Here is a 15,145-nt window from a genome sequence, read left to right on the forward strand (position 1 = left end):
GGCAGAGCTGAGAGTTCTACGTCTTCATCCAAAGGCTGCTAGTGGAAGACTGACTTCCAGGCAACTGGGGTGAGAGTCTTAAGCCCACACCCACAGTGACACACCTACTCCAACCAGGTCACACCTATTCCAACAAGGCCATACCTCCAAATGGTGCCACTCCCTGGTCCAAGAATATACAAACCATCACATAGAACTACTATATGATCCAGCAATCTTTCTGCTAAGTATATATTCAGAAGAAAGGAGCTTGGTATGTTGGAGGAGACATACATTTTCACTCCTGTATTGGTTAGCAACGAAATAACCAAGTGACAGAAATTACCCAAGTGTCTATCAACCGATGAATGGGATAAAGAAAATCTGTCTACAAACGTAGTGGAATATGGTTCAGTCATAAAAGAACTGAAACCTTGTAGTTCACAGCAGGCATGGTTGCAAGTATGGAAATAAGCCACACAGAGAAGGATAAGCATCATATGATCCCAGTCCTATGTGGTATATAAAAATTGATCTTACAGATACTTAAGAATAGTGGTTATCAGAGGCTGGGGAGCCCAGGCTGATCAGTGGCTAACAAGTCACAGTTAGAGAGCAATCTGAAGCCTGAGTAGTGTCAGAAGGTGAGGCTCACCTTGATCCCATCCTTGGCTCCTTCCTGTAGATAGGGAATGATGGAATTGTTCCACAGGTCAATGAACCAGGTCCGGAAGTCCTCAATGCCAATGGGACAGGACAGAAAGAAGCAAGGGCCTAGAGACAATGACGCAGCCGTGAAGAAGCCTGAGACCCTTGCCTGCCCTGCTTTACTCCTTGCTACAAAGCCCAGAGGTGTGACATCCAGAACATCGGAGGAAATTAGAAATTGTTCGAGAGCAGTGGGTGCCCACTGTCCAGCAAACCAATGATATTTACAAGGTGGGAATGAGACAGTAGGAAGGGAAGTGTCTCAGTTCCCTCCCGCATGCCCTCTCTCCCTTTTGCCATTAACCTTGAGAAGTGGGGGGAGTGGCAACTTTACATTTTTAACCTAGGGCCTTGCACATGATAAGTATGTGCCCTACCACTGAACTATGCTTACGGCACATTTATTTTGTTTAATTGACCTATCTATCTATTTTTAAGATCAGGGGAGGTTTCCATATGTTGCTCAGGCTGACCTTGAACTTGAGGTAGGTTCAAGCAATTCTGTCTTGGCCTACTCAATACCTAGAACCGCAGGTGTACACCACACTGCCTGGCTTTCTGTTGTCTGAAGAATTTTATCCAATCCATAAAGCTGTGTAGGAAGGGCCTATTCTAGAGTTCCTCCCTCCAGGGGATAAGATACAAGATATAAGATACTAGCCGGGCGTGGTGGCGCACGCCTTTAATCCCAGCACTTGGGAGGCAGAGGCAGGCGGATTTCTGAGTTCGAGGCCAGCCTGGTCTACAAAGTGAGTGCCAGGACAGCCAGGGCTATACAGAGAAACCCTGTCTCGAAAAACCAAAAAAAAAAAAAAAAAAAAAAAAAAAAAAAAAAAAAAAAAAAAAAAGATATAAGATACTGCTTCCAGCCCCTCCACCCCCCAAGGGGATGCTGGACCCTGTACCAATGAGGAAGTCCGAGGTGCTGTGCTTCTCCAGGAAGGTGTGGAGGTGATACCACAGCTTGGGCACCCAGTCCAGCACCCGAAGTAGCTCTTCCTTGTTAGCATTGACATCACTGTCTGACTCTACCAACTTCCTCCGCAGGTAACGGACCAGAAAGCCATTGGCTGGCTCCACATTGTTCGAGAAGGTCAGCATCCTGCCACCAGGGATAGGAAGAACAGGGTCAGGGTGTCAGTGGGGACACTGCCAGGATCCATCCTGGGATCTGGCCATCTGCCTGCCTGTCTCTCACTAACGCCCCCTTGACTTCTTTTCAAGTGACAGGAGGTGATGATGGCAGTTAGGTAGCAGCTCTGGAAGGCAGGGCTGACTTCCAACTCTGTTGTCCTCATTTAACTACCTAGCCTCACAGAGTGACCAACAGGAAAGTCCTCAGCACAGCAGCCAGCTAGGGTCTCTTCTAGGCTCTTGTTCTTTCCCTTCCCTTAAAATCTTCCTCTTCCACACTATGACTGATGTACAAGACCATCTACTTCCTGATGCCCTACAGCCTGACAGGTCTGACCATTCACTCTTGCCACTTACGGCTCCTCTGCCCACAAGTTCAGGATTTACTTATTATTTACAGACCCCTGGGGAAGGCCAAGAGGTTCACGCAGGGACATAGTTCTTACCTGAAGCTCAAGTGCAAGCCATGGTTGGGTGTCATTTTTACAGGCTGATTGGTGGTACCTATAATATAGGGACTGTGGGAAGAAAGGGAGGATTCACTTAGATCCGCCTTAACGATTGCTGTCCGCCATGTGCACACAGTGGGCAGCTCACAGGGGCTGGGCTGGGCTGCATTCTCCTCCCTCTTCCCACGGTGCTAAGTGGTCCTCCCTGATCTTACCATTTGTGATACTTGCAGGTGAGGGCCCCATTGACCAGCTCACTGATGGAGCCTGCCTCACTCAGATCATCCAGGAGGATCACCAAGGGTACATCCCCTATCCCTGTTTCCCGGTCTATCTGGTTGGCTAGGTTGGAGAGGTACAGTTGCAGATCCTAGAATAAATGAAGACAGTGGGTGAGCACTCAAGAGTCAGCAACTCAAGAACCTAGAGAAACTTTGTTCATTCCATATTGCTCCGGGGCCCTCAGCCCCTGTTGGATATACTTGTACATTGGATTTCAGAACTGACCATCCATCCATCCATCCATCCATCCATCCATCCACCCACCTACTTTCTATGTATTTATGTATGTATGTATGTATGTATGTATGTATCTATCTATCTATCTATCTATCTATCTATCTACTGAAGTGCTGGGGACTATCTATCTATCTACTGAAGTGCTGGGGATTGAACCTAGGGCCTTGCACATGCTAGGCAGGCACTCTACCACTAAGCTAAAAAACAAATCCTTTGAGCAGTAATCTTCAACCCCCCACCAAGTATGGAGTATCTATTCTGAACTGGCTTTTCACGGACTTGATGCCACAACCTTCTCTGCTTGGGAGAGCCAAGGTTTGTACCAGTCCAGTTTTAGGGTACACTCAAGGTACATCTCCAGGGGAGATGACATGTAAGATTTAATTCTGAACCCCTTCTCACTATAGCCCACGGTCTGATGGTAATACGGAAAAGCCACCTGGCGGGAAGAAGATAAAGCTGAATGGCTATGATTGACAGCACTGGCAGAGTGCAGAGGAAAAGAGGCTACAGTTCACTGTTGATCAACTAAAGGAACTGAGGTAGTGGTGAAAGAAATTATGAAGGAGGAAGGTATGGGCAAAAGAAGCTAAGAGCGTGCTGGGGCTGTTGGAACAGCCTATAATTCTAGTTACTTGGGAGGCTAAGTCAGGAGGACTGCATGGTCAGATAACCTGGGAAACTTATGGGGAGCCTGGCTCAAAGTAAGAAGTAAGAGAGAGCTCGGGGATGTAGCTCAGTTTACAAAGTGCTTACCCAGCATGCACGAGACCTTGTGCTAAATACTCAACACCATACATACGCAACTGGGGCAGGGGAGAGGATGGTGGGAGGACTGCTAGTTCCAGGCCAGCCTGGGCTACACAAGACCCTGACTGGAAAGAAAGGAGAGGAAGGGTGGGGAGGAGAAAAGAGATGACAAGAAAGGGGTATCAGAGGAAGACAAGAGTGGGAAAGAACACTGGAGATAGAGAAGGAAGTAAGGCAGATCTGTGGGAAGGAAAAAGGACGAGGGGCAGGAAGGGGCCAGGGATAGGCTTGTGGAAGGCTGAGGCCCGCACACACGGGCAGGAGGTCTCAGGAGGAAGCCACCTTGCAAGACTGCTGGTGCATGTTGAAAGTGCTGACGATGCCATCCGTGACCTCGCGGCCGGAGCGCTCCACCAGGTACTCGGCTAGCCGATTGGTCAAGTAGGTCTTGCCGGTGCCACTGGGGCCGGAGAGCACCAGGCGCCGGTGCTTGAGCAGGAGGCTGATGTAGTGCTGCATCATGGGCTTGGGGATAAGCGTCTCAAACACCAGGCTGTCGACACACTTCTCTTTCAGACCTGCACCCCACCCCAGAGAGCATGAGTCTTCACCAGCTCGCGGTGTGGCAAGACACCCAACGAGCTTCCCCATCGCCATCTAGGGGTCCACTGAGGAACCCCCTCCTCCCAGCTCTGAAAGCCTGGACCTCATTTTTAGGGACACACTATGAGTTATAGAGAATAGGAGGAGAAAGAAGCCTGAATTTGGCAAAAACATTAGACTGGATCTTACTAATCTTTGTTATTTTCTATATCCCCCAAGCTCCTTCGCGTTCAGAATTTCTCAACAATTTCTTTTTTTTTTTTGTTTTTTTTTTCGAGACAGGGTTTCTCTGTGTAGCCCTGGCTGTCCTGGCACTCACTTTGTAGACCAGGCTGGCCTCGAACTCAGAAATCCGCCTGCCTCTGCCTCCCGAGTGCTGGGATTAAAGGCGTGCGCCACCACGCCCGGCTTCAACAATTTCTTATTACATGAATGTATGATACATTATCTGATGATCCTCTCCCCGCTGCCATGGTACACTACGTCACACCAAGGGACAAAGACTAACCTTTGAGAGCGACCGATATGTTATTGACACCTCGGCGGCAAGGAGGCATCTCTGGGGGCTCAGCATCCAGCACTCGTTTCACGTGGCTGAGGCTATAGCCGTGTATGGACTCAGTGCTCAGTCCCAGGGTGGAGGCTGGGTCCATTTTAGAAATGTAGTCCTGATGGGAGAACAAGAGCGCTGAAAAGGCACAGCTATGGATGGAAAAGCCGGGAGAAAGATCAACTATCAGAGGCAATAGGGAGGTGTAGGAAGACCAGGCAATGTGCATCCTCCTAGTCTGCCCTCCTCAAGAAAGCACCAAAGGTTCCTAGGATCTCAAGGCCTGGATGGCTGAAAGGCCCTTGAGAAGATGAGTAACCTCTGTGAGTGTGAGGACCATCTTACCTTGAACACTTGGAAAACGGCTTCATCCAGCATCTTCCAGTCAACTTTGCCACTGACCTTGCTGCAACCCAGGAAGAACTCCTGCTGCTTTAAGTCCTGTAAGGTTAAGGTTGAAACATGTGAACCTCGGCAAAGATGACCTGAGAAGGGGAGATCATAGACCACCTCAGGAGCTGAGTGCTCTCGTCAGGCAAATATTCGGAGCTCTCGTTTCCTCGCCCAAGTGTGATGGTACAGGTGCTCCTCTGCTCTTTGTGACAGCAACCCCCAAAAGAGGAGGCAGGAGGATCAGAAGGCGAGGTTAGCCTCTGCTACCAAGCGCGTTCGAGCTCAGCTTGAGCTACATGAGACCCTGTCCTTCTTTCCCCAGCTCCACAATAAAACCACTATGAGTTGGGCTGGACAGATGGCTCAGCAGTTAAGAGCACTGACTGCTCTTCTGAAGTCCTGAGATCAAATCCCAGCAACTACATGGTGGTTCACAACCACCTGTAATGAGATCTGATGCCCCCCTTCTGGGGTGTCTGAAGACAGCTACAGTGTACTTACATATAATAAATAAATAAATAAATCTTTTTTAAAAATTAAAACAAAACAAAACAACAACAACAAAAACCCCAAACCATTAAGATCTTATGAGTTCAAAGTGCACTCTGTACACTTAAGCCACGGGAGCACTTGCTGTTTACTCTCATGGTTGTGTGACTGGCTGGGAGCTGTGGCTCACTGTCCTCATCCAGGATCTTGAATGTTTCATACTACATACCATGAACAGACTGAAACTCAAAATGTGAGTACACTCTCTACTACACACACATTGATTTTAAACCAGTATAACCTGGGGCCGTCTACATCAGGCTGGTTCCTACGCTGGCCCTCCCTAAAGCCCCTTACCCCTTTGATGATGTGCTGGGGCGGCATCCGGACCACCACCCGCAGGGTCACCTCTTCCTTTGAACCACAGGTGCTGATGCCATCCATGGGTGAGAGGTCTGTGGAGATTGAAAAGGACCAATAGGTTTTAAGGCCTCAGGCTTACTTCACGTTTGCAGCTATTTTCCTTTCCAAACAATGATTCCTTATGTATGGCCAAGAGGAGCCGGGAGCCCCAGTTCAAAAGGCATAGAGCTAAAATCCTAACAACTGCTCCTGCTTACTGACAGCATTGAGCTCAACACCACTACCTCCCGGTTTAAGGATGCCACAGGAGGAAGGATATCAGTGAGCCACGCCCCCCCACCCCCCCACCCCCACAGCCCTCTGCCCATACAAGTTCTCCCCAAGCAGGTACCTGTGTCTGTGAGACTGGGACTGAAAGGATGGCTGAGTGCAAGGCCCAGGGAACGTCGAGGGGACGACAGAGCCGATGACCCAGGGACCTGCCCTGGAGTGCAGCCTGAGGAGGGGCCGGGGGCAACCTTCAGTCGGTCATTCTCTGCTTTCAGCAGGTCCACCTCCAACTGTGGGCAGAACAGACAGGGCAGGTGGCAGGGTGGCAGAGATGTCCGGCCCTGCCCTCCTCTCCTGCAGCTCTGCCCAGACACTGACCTGCATATTGTGCATGGTCTCCCGAAGCTGGTCCAGCTGGTGGGCAGAGTTGAGGGCCTCCAACCGGATATCCGTGAGCTTCATCTCTTTCTCCCATAGCTCAGAGCGCAGTTCCGATACCTCCTTCTTCTCTGGCTCCTCCTCTTCATTGGCTTGGAACAGTCTAGTGTGGGGGACTGAATGAGCAGGGGTCCTGTAAGAAAGCAAGAGTCAGCCTGGATCCCACAGATGCACTGGGTCGTAGAGGATACTGACATGTCTGGCCCATAGTCCCATTTCCTTCTGTGTATAGACTCTTAATTGGTCTATCAGAAAGGGTCCCTTCCTGGGTCTCACACACCCAGGGAAAGGCCATAAGTATGGTGGCATGTGTCAGGGTCTGTGGGCTTCCAGCTAGCTCCAGCCAGCAGTTTACCAGGGTGGCTGGTGGAGAGAGCACTTACTCGGTGACCTCGGTGCCCACAGAGGATGCGGTGGAGGACTTGATGGAGGGGGAGGCAGTCTCAGTGGAGCCGTGTTGGAGTTTGGGGGATGACGGGGCTGAGGAGTCAGGCGTGGCAATCTCCTCAATGTCAGAGTAGGAGGAGGCTGACTTGGGGCCCTTTTTAATACTGAAGGCTTTGTTGAAGGAACTCCGAAGCTAGAAGAGAGCAGATTCCAGGGAGGAGAGAGATGTCAAGGCTATGTGCTGGGCTGGGGAGAACAGCTTTAGGGCTGGGCTGGGACAGGGACGTGGAGGCAGAGGATTTACTTTTATGACACCCACTGTGTGAAGTATGGCTTGATATGGACAGAGGAATTTATCTAGAAATCAAGACTGAGAGAAAATGACAGGGCTGAGAAACCTGTTGTGTCCCTCGTGCCAGAAAAGAAAACAACCCAACCCCCTCCCCAGGTGTCACATGACACACCTCTCAATAGTCCAATTTCACCTTCTAACTTGGGCTCATTATCCAAGAATCTATCCATCTCTTCACAAATCAATCAGAAATTGACAATATTGTTCTGTGAAGATCCAGAGAAGGAAGTGATAGCAAGTTTCATGTAGCGTTTCTTATTCTCAGCACATAGATAGCATAGTGGTTAAAACAACCAAATCAAAGATCTCTTTCTCCCTTTGTTTGAAAGACTGGGTGACACATAGACCAGGCTAGCCTTGAACTCAATATGTAGCAGTGGGTGGTCTTGAACTCTGAATCCTCCTGCCTCTACCTCCCAGGTGCTGGGATGACAGGCGTTTATCCCCATGCCTACCATTCATCATTGTCTACTATGCCAAATGTCCTAGGACAAGAGCTATTTTGCAGCCAGTCTTTGGCTACATTGGGCATTGAAACTTGACCACAGCTTGTTTGATTCTGGTGTCGATGAGCTTTGGGTGTCAGGGATGTGAGCTAGATATGCAAGCCAAGGACCTGACCCACACCCATTCACATGCCTCCATACAGCATGCATACACACACACCTACATACACACACTCACACACACGGACATAGACATGGGATGGCAGCAAGAGACAGAGAGTAAAGGAGAGGTCAAAGGCTATAGGGGACAAAGGTCAGCCAGATCTTTGGAAGGTGAGAAGAGGAATCTGGGTTCTCTTCTTTCAAGGTGTCTTTCTTAGAACATGTCTGATGTCTCTGGGAGCTTGAGCTAGTTCATGGTGTGTGTGGAACTTCTAGGTAATCCATGTGGACCAAGCTGATTGGGCCGAATAGGCGAGAGTACGTTGTTCAGTTGGGCTAGGATGTATTATCATGGAACACAGTACAGGCCTTCAAAATACCATAAAGATCAGCTGTCTGTAGAGACAAAAGAGCTGAGAGCTGACTGACTCGACGCTCTAGCTTAAGGAAGACACCCAGGCTTCCTGATTTCCAACCTGGTGCAGTTTTCTCCACACCAGTCTCACAGGAGTCAGTCTTGTCTCCTTCCCTCTCTAGAGAGAAGTCCCGTGACCACAGCCAGCCCATAGCACGAGCTCTCTGTATGCATTATACTTCAGACAGTAGTCTGCTATGTGAACTTCAGTATTCTGACAGTCAGGGCTGCAGGGAGCCGTCTTGCTCTGTCCCGAATGCCTCAAGTGGTGTACTTAAGCAGAGAACCAGGACTCTTTGCTAAGGAGGGGGTGCCTTAGAACTTGCCCAGTACAGATATGTTTAGTAAAAATGTGGGGCTCCTCAGAGGCAGCTGATGAGATGACCACCTTCTAAGACACATCCCAGTGGATTGGGGATCTGCACAGCACACTTTGGGAAACGCTACTCTAAGAATCCAGATTTAGATGATCAACTGGCCTCACCATGTGTGTGTGCACCGGCTACATACAACGTGTGTGTAGAGGTCAGAGGGCAACTTTGTGGCGTCCACTCTCTCTTTCCATCTTTATAAGGGTCCAACCCAGGCCTGGAATTCACTATGTAGCCCAGGCTAGCACTGAACTCATGGTATTCCTCCTGTCTCAGTCTCCCTAGTGTTGGGATTTAGGCATGCACCACTAGGCTGGTAGACCTCACACTGACTAGGGCAATGGGTTCAGCTTTTCCCATCCTTTACAATCCTAATCCCATGCAGGAGGTTAGAGTAGGGCTCGTAGGTCTATTTTGGAAGAGGACTTCTGGGCCACATTCTCTTTGCCTTGGACAATCCTCTAGTCTCTGAGATGGTTTTTAGAAGCTCCACAGTCTTTGGGGTGACAAATATCTCCTCTCCTGGATGAAATAATCCCCTGACCTGTCTCTAGGTCACACTATTTTGAAGCTAAAATCTGGACTAGGCCCCAAATGACCAGGCCCCTCGAGATCGTGATCCAGATAATCTCCGTCCACTGGTCCTCTTCCATCTCAGGCTCCAATGTGAGTGGGGCAAAAGTAAAACGGCTCATTTTCTACATAACAGGGGCTCACGTGTCTGCTTGTCTAACAGGTCTATCTTGGAACACGGGAAGATGGCGGGCAATAGATTTGGATTTTGTCAGGATTTCCAATTTGACCCCTAAGCAGACCACTCCTCTGTCCTCATGAGGGGCAGCGTGGATGGACCATGCAGCTGGGGGTTATGGGTGGCTTTTCTTCTTTTTTTTTTTTAAGAGAGGCGCTTGCTCTGGAAACATGAAGGTGTGCAAAGGGAAAGAAAAAGCATGAGGAGAGGAACCGAGTTTCTTACCTCATAAACCTGGAAAAAAAATAGGGATTTGAGGTCAGCATTTGGAAGGAAATAAAAGGAAAGAAAAAAAATGAAAAGAAAGCAGCAGCAGCAGCGACACTAAGCATGCAATTCACACAGCTGCTTCTCCACACAGCTGGCTCCTGTCTGCACTAGGTCAAAGTCTGTAGCCAGCCCTCCTCAGCAGGGACAGGGACAAGACGCTCACTCTGGGTCACTCTCCCTTTCAGTCAGTCAGGCAGTGCCCTACACCTGCGTACAGATTGTAGAAAGCTCACCCAAAGCCAGTTTAGAGCTACAGGGGGGGGGGGGGGGGGACACCACACAGAACAAACCCACCTCTGGACCAGACAAAGGCAGGCTTTGGAGCGATGGGGACGTTCCACAGCCTCCTCACCCAAACTAAAGCAACAGCCCCAGGAGCGTCTAGAGCACCCCTCTTGGCTTATAAATTCTCTCCACATGCCCCACTCCCCCACCCATGAATATTTTCTCAGCTCCTTCTACGGCCAAATACATTTGACCTCATCAGTAGGTAGAGCCCCGGGATAGCGGACATGTATAAAGGACGCGGGGACGGTGGGGGGCTGGGGTGTATGTGCAGGGCGGTGGTAAGGAGAGTAGACAATGGATAGAGGAATGGGAACTTAGTGAATTTTTGTCCCCAGCAGATGTCACAACACTGGCACCCTATTAGAAGGGACCCTCTTTGTTGATCCCGAAAGGGGTCAGTTCCCTGCAACGGGGTGAGTGACTCCTAGCACGGGCCGATCCCCAAGCCTTCACCTACCCAACTCTTCTTCTTTTTCTTCTTGGCATCAGCATCCTTGCTGCTGCCGATGCTGGAATGGCTGGTGATGCTGTTGAGGCTGGAGATGCTATCTGAGGAATTCTGCCTCTTGATCCGGAGTTCTATTGGCCAGAACAAGTGGGAAGAACACAGAGATAGATTTAGAGAAGATGCGAGGCTTAAGGAGAGGCTAGCTACAGCAGATAAGAGGGAGGGGGAGACCCACCAACTCCTAGGTACACACTAATTTGGTGGATTATTCATCCAGTGGACATTTATAGAGTCACAGTTATGCTTCAACACGGAAGAGGATGCAACCGTGAAAAAAGAACAATTCCTATTCTCAAGAAGCTCCCAGTCCTGAGCCGGGCGCGGTGGCGCACGCCTTTAATCCCAACACTCAGGAGGCAGAGGCACGCAGATTTCTGAGTTCGAGGCCAGCCTGGTCTACAAAGTGAGCTCCAGGGCAGCCAGGGCTACACAGAGAAACCCTGTCTTGAAAAACCAAAAAAAAAAAAAAAAAAAAAAGCTCCCAGTCCAAGTTGGGCATAATAATGCCCAACACTGGAAGGCCACAGGATTTTGAGTTCTGGGCTAGCCCGGGTCATATAGCAAGACCCTTTCCAAAGCAAAAATAAAACAAAAACAAAACCACAACAAAAAGAAGCACCAGTGTAGATAAGAAATAGAAGGATTTAGTAATAAACTCAGATTGGCTAGTTGTAAAAAAGTTGGTCCTGAACATTTTTATGCAGACATCCTCCACCTGTGTCTGTCTGACTGCCTGCCTGCCTGCCTGACAGTGTTTTAGCAGAGTGCCACTATGTACACCAGGCTGGTCTTGAACTTGTGACAGTGCTCCTGCCTTGCCTCCCAAGTGCTGCTGGGATTGTATGTATGAGGCACCATATCAGTTTTTGTTGTTCATCTTTTCTTTTTTCCTTTTCTTGAAACAGGGTCTCATTCCTTAGCACAGGTTGATCTATAACTGCCTCTGTGGCCCAGGCTGGCTCTGAACTTGTGCTCTTAGTCCATGACCTAATATATTTTGATGACACTCCAGTAAGAATTGGCTGTCTTTTGGCTCAAGGTCAAGTATAAGCTTTCTTGTACCTTGCATTTAACCTGACTATAGATGCCTAGGAGGTCAGTTAAGCAGAAATGTCCAAATGATTAGGAACAGACGTCTGGAGTTCAGAAGTTTAGTCTACACAGAAGCAGATGAAGGAGTGGGTAAAAAAAACCAACCAAACAACCAAACAACGACCCCCCCTGCCCCCCGAAACAGTAACAAGGGGCTGGAGAGATGGCTCAGTGTTAAGAGCACTGACTGTTCTTCCAGAGGACCTGAGTTCAATTCCCAACACACACCTGTCTGGCAGATCATACCTGATTGTAACTCCAATTCCAGGGGTATGATACCCTCACCCAGACATACACGCAGGCAGAAAATATCCATATACATAAAATAATAAAAATCTGAAGACAAAACAAAGACCACTGAGATAATTGAGCTAAGCACGTTTGTAAGATCAACACGTGCTCCAGGGCAGCCTAGACTATACAGAGAAATCCCTCTTGAAACACTGAAAGACCAAAACACAAAAATCAAGAGCAGACATGGTGTCACACCCCTTGGGTGAGGCAGGAGCATAAGGGTTGTTGCAAGTTTGAGGCGAGTATGGTCTACCTAGTGAGTTTGAGGCCAACTAGCAAGACCTGGTTAAAAATCAAACAGAGATATGTGTGCATCCTGCTGCCTGCGGGCCTATTCACCACAGCCAGGCAATGGAACCAGTCTAGATGTCCCTCGACAGAAATGGATAAAAGGCATGTGGTACATGTATACAATGGAACCTTATGCAGGCATAAAGAAAAAATGAAAATTTGGTATTTACAGAAAAATGGATGCAACCAGAAATAATGGGAAGCTAAATGAGCCAAACTCAGAAAACAAATACAATGTTTACTTTTATATATAGACTATAGATTTAAAATGTGTGTGTGAGTGTGAGTGTGTGTGTGTGTGATTGATATGGTGTATGTGTGATGTGTATGGAATATGTATGGATGTGTAGATATATGGTGTGGTGTGGTGTGGTGTGGTGTGGTGTGGTGTGTGTGTGTGTGTGTGATGTATGTGGTGTGTGTGTGATGTGTATGGAATATGTATGGATGTGTGGATATATGGTGTGGTGTGGTGTGGTGTGTGTGTGTGTGTGTGTGTGTGTGTGTGTGTGTGTGTGTACGTGCACTCATGCTTGCCCTAGAGGGTACATCTCAAGCTGTGGGTAAGAGGTTCTGGTGAGAGGGAAATAGCTCCCTTCCAACAAAATGGGGGAAATACACATGGACTGGACTGGAGGAATGGGGACTAATAATGGAATCTCACTTGAGATATTTGTTTTCTCAAGTATGGCGCTGAGGGCTTTGTCCACTGTAAGTCACAGAGGTCAGCAGAAGGATGAGAAGAAAACAAACGTAGGTATGGGCTGGGCAGTGGTAGCACAGGCCTCTAATCCAAGCATTCAGGAGGCAGAGACCAGCCTGGTCTACAGAGTCAAACAGCAGCAGCAACAACAACAACAACAACAACAACAAAAAGAAAGAAAGAAAGAAAGAAAGAAAGAGAGAGAGAGAAAGGAAGGAAGAGAAGAGAAGAGAAGAGAAGAGAAGAGAAGAGAAGAGAAGAGAAGAGAAGAGAAGAGAAGAGAAGAGAAGAGAAGAGAAGAAAACTGGCTGGATAAGTTGTCCCAATGGGCCTGGCTTGTGATAAAGGACTGGAAGACTGAAAGTGCTGTGTTGTGTTGGGGATGGAACTCAGGGCTTTTTCATTGCTGCACCTCTGGCTCACAAGCCTCACCGTCTATAGCAAAGCATGACTGGCTGCTGGACAGCAAGGCTTTCCCCGCCAAGCCCCGTGGACCTCTATCATTTCTGACATCTCATCTGAACTGCAGGCTGGCTGCTCCAGACGCACTGTACCTGTGCTATTCTGAAACTGCCTTTACTTAAGATTTAACTTCTTTTGGGCCAACCTCGGAAAGGAAGTATCACACTTTCTCTCAATTGTGCCTAGATTTGTACATGAATATACAGAAGTATGTGGCTTGTATGTGTCAGGAAGGCAGAACTAAGCCTCTCTAGGGGAGGGGGAAGGGTGACAGGAAGGGAGAGGGCTGAGAAGGGAAAAGGAGAGGCAGAGGGCTAAAATAGTCAACATAGGATATGTACTTGTTCAAAACCTTAAGGAAAAAAAAAAACAAGTAAAAATTTAAAAACAAGCAAAAAGGAACGGTCTTGAGCTGGGCCTGGTGGCATGCACCCATGACCCCAGCACTGATGACAGCAGGGTGGTTGGGTGTCAGGCTAATCGGGGTTACATGAAGAGGCCCTGTTGAGACATCTGACTGGTCTTTGGCTTTGGTCTAAAGGCTGAGGAGAGTGTAGCAGGCCTGTGGCGATTACAAATTTCCTCCCCTTGCCCTCATCCTCAGGGGTTATGAGGCCATGTTCAGGACACCCCTCACTGGGTACCCAGACATCATACTGAAGAGTACCTAAGCATCCTTGCCTTCTAGAAAGTAGATATGAAAGTTGGTGTGTTGTGGGCCCGACAACGACCTTCCTTCCCTCCACTTCTGTCCTTTTTCAGTTCCATTCACTCTCTGACTGCTATCCTACCTTTGGGCGTGGCTTCTGAGGCATTCAACGCTCCCTGGATGACTGCCTGGGCCTCGGAATTCTTTTTCTTCAGGAAGTCTATAGTTTCTCGCAAGTCCAACAGCTCGGTGTCCTACAGGAAATGATGGTGGTGGTGTTAGAGGCTCAGCAGAAATGCTTACAGGAAACTGGGAATGGGATTCTACTGCTCTCAACAGGAAAGGCAGAGGAATGGGGAGTGTGGAGCTCCGGACACTGTACTGACAGGCAGGCTGAGAACCAGCCCTGGTCTCACCACCGGTGAGCGAATGGCCGGTGACGATGGAGTGGAATGGTGGGCTTAGAATTCACCACCCTGGGCCTCTTACCTTCTCCTCAGCCGTCTCTGCCAGGTGTCGCAGGCGGGATGTCATATTCACCAGGCTCTGCTCGAAAGCAGCCACTAGGTTAGCCTGACACAAACATACAAAGAAGAACTTAAGGCGCTTGCGGCTGCAGAAGAGGGAAGTAAGTGGCTGGTACAGGAGTGGTTTAACAGATTTTCCCCATCTCTGAGCTGACCGACCAACGCAAACAAAACTCCGGGTGGTTTTAGCATACTGATTTCCATGGGCAGACGCGGTGGAATCAGATAGGCTTTCTGGAGAGACCGAGCTTCTTGAATAACAGAGCGCCGATGGTGAGGCAGGCCTTAGGAGCTGCTAGGGACATCAGCGGGGTTAAAGTCCCTCCCTGTTTTGTGTGGTAGGTGGGTGGACGGCTTAATGGGAGGACAACAGCCTCTGGGATCAGTCTTACGGCTTTTGGTTTAACGCCACTACCTAGGGCCAGCTCTTGTGGCACAAAATGACCTTCCAGTAGGATCCGTTTGGTTTATCTCTTCTGCCTCTGCACCCTAACCCTATTCTTTTGTTTTTTTTTTTTTTTTTTTTTTTTTT

General features: G+C 48.8%; 1 protein-coding gene across 4 annotated transcripts in view; it reads right to left on the reverse strand.

Annotated features, from left to right (window-relative positions):
* Nav1 (neuron navigator 1) overlaps positions 1-15,145 on the reverse strand; it is a 249,457-nt gene that overhangs the window by 7,832 nt on the left and 226,480 nt on the right. For all 4 annotated transcript variants that reach the window (XM_029481039.1, XM_029480839.1, XM_029481345.1 and 1 more), the window contains 14 exons: positions 14,576-14,659; positions 14,229-14,340; positions 10,545-10,666; positions 7,029-7,225; positions 6,586-6,778; positions 6,329-6,497; positions 5,932-6,029; positions 5,038-5,133; positions 4,651-4,810; positions 3,882-4,117; positions 2,486-2,640; positions 2,268-2,339; positions 1,593-1,789; positions 635-753 (listed from right to left, as the gene is read on the reverse strand). In XM_029481039.1, coding sequence (XP_029336899.1) covers positions 635-753; positions 1,593-1,789; positions 2,268-2,339; positions 2,486-2,640; positions 3,882-4,117; positions 4,651-4,810; positions 5,038-5,133; positions 5,932-6,029; positions 6,329-6,497; positions 6,586-6,778; positions 7,029-7,225; positions 10,545-10,666; positions 14,229-14,340; positions 14,576-14,659 — 2,010 coding nt within the window. The remainder of the gene's footprint in view (positions 1-634; positions 754-1,592; positions 1,790-2,267; positions 2,340-2,485; positions 2,641-3,881; positions 4,118-4,650; positions 4,811-5,037; positions 5,134-5,931; positions 6,030-6,328; positions 6,498-6,585; positions 6,779-7,028; positions 7,226-10,544; positions 10,667-14,228; positions 14,341-14,575; positions 14,660-15,145) is intronic.

Source organism: Mus caroli, chromosome 1 (genome assembly GCF_900094665.2).
Source record: "Mus caroli chromosome 1, CAROLI_EIJ_v1.1, whole genome shotgun sequence".
NCBI classification, from domain to species: domain Eukaryota; kingdom Metazoa; phylum Chordata; class Mammalia; order Rodentia; family Muridae; genus Mus; species Mus caroli.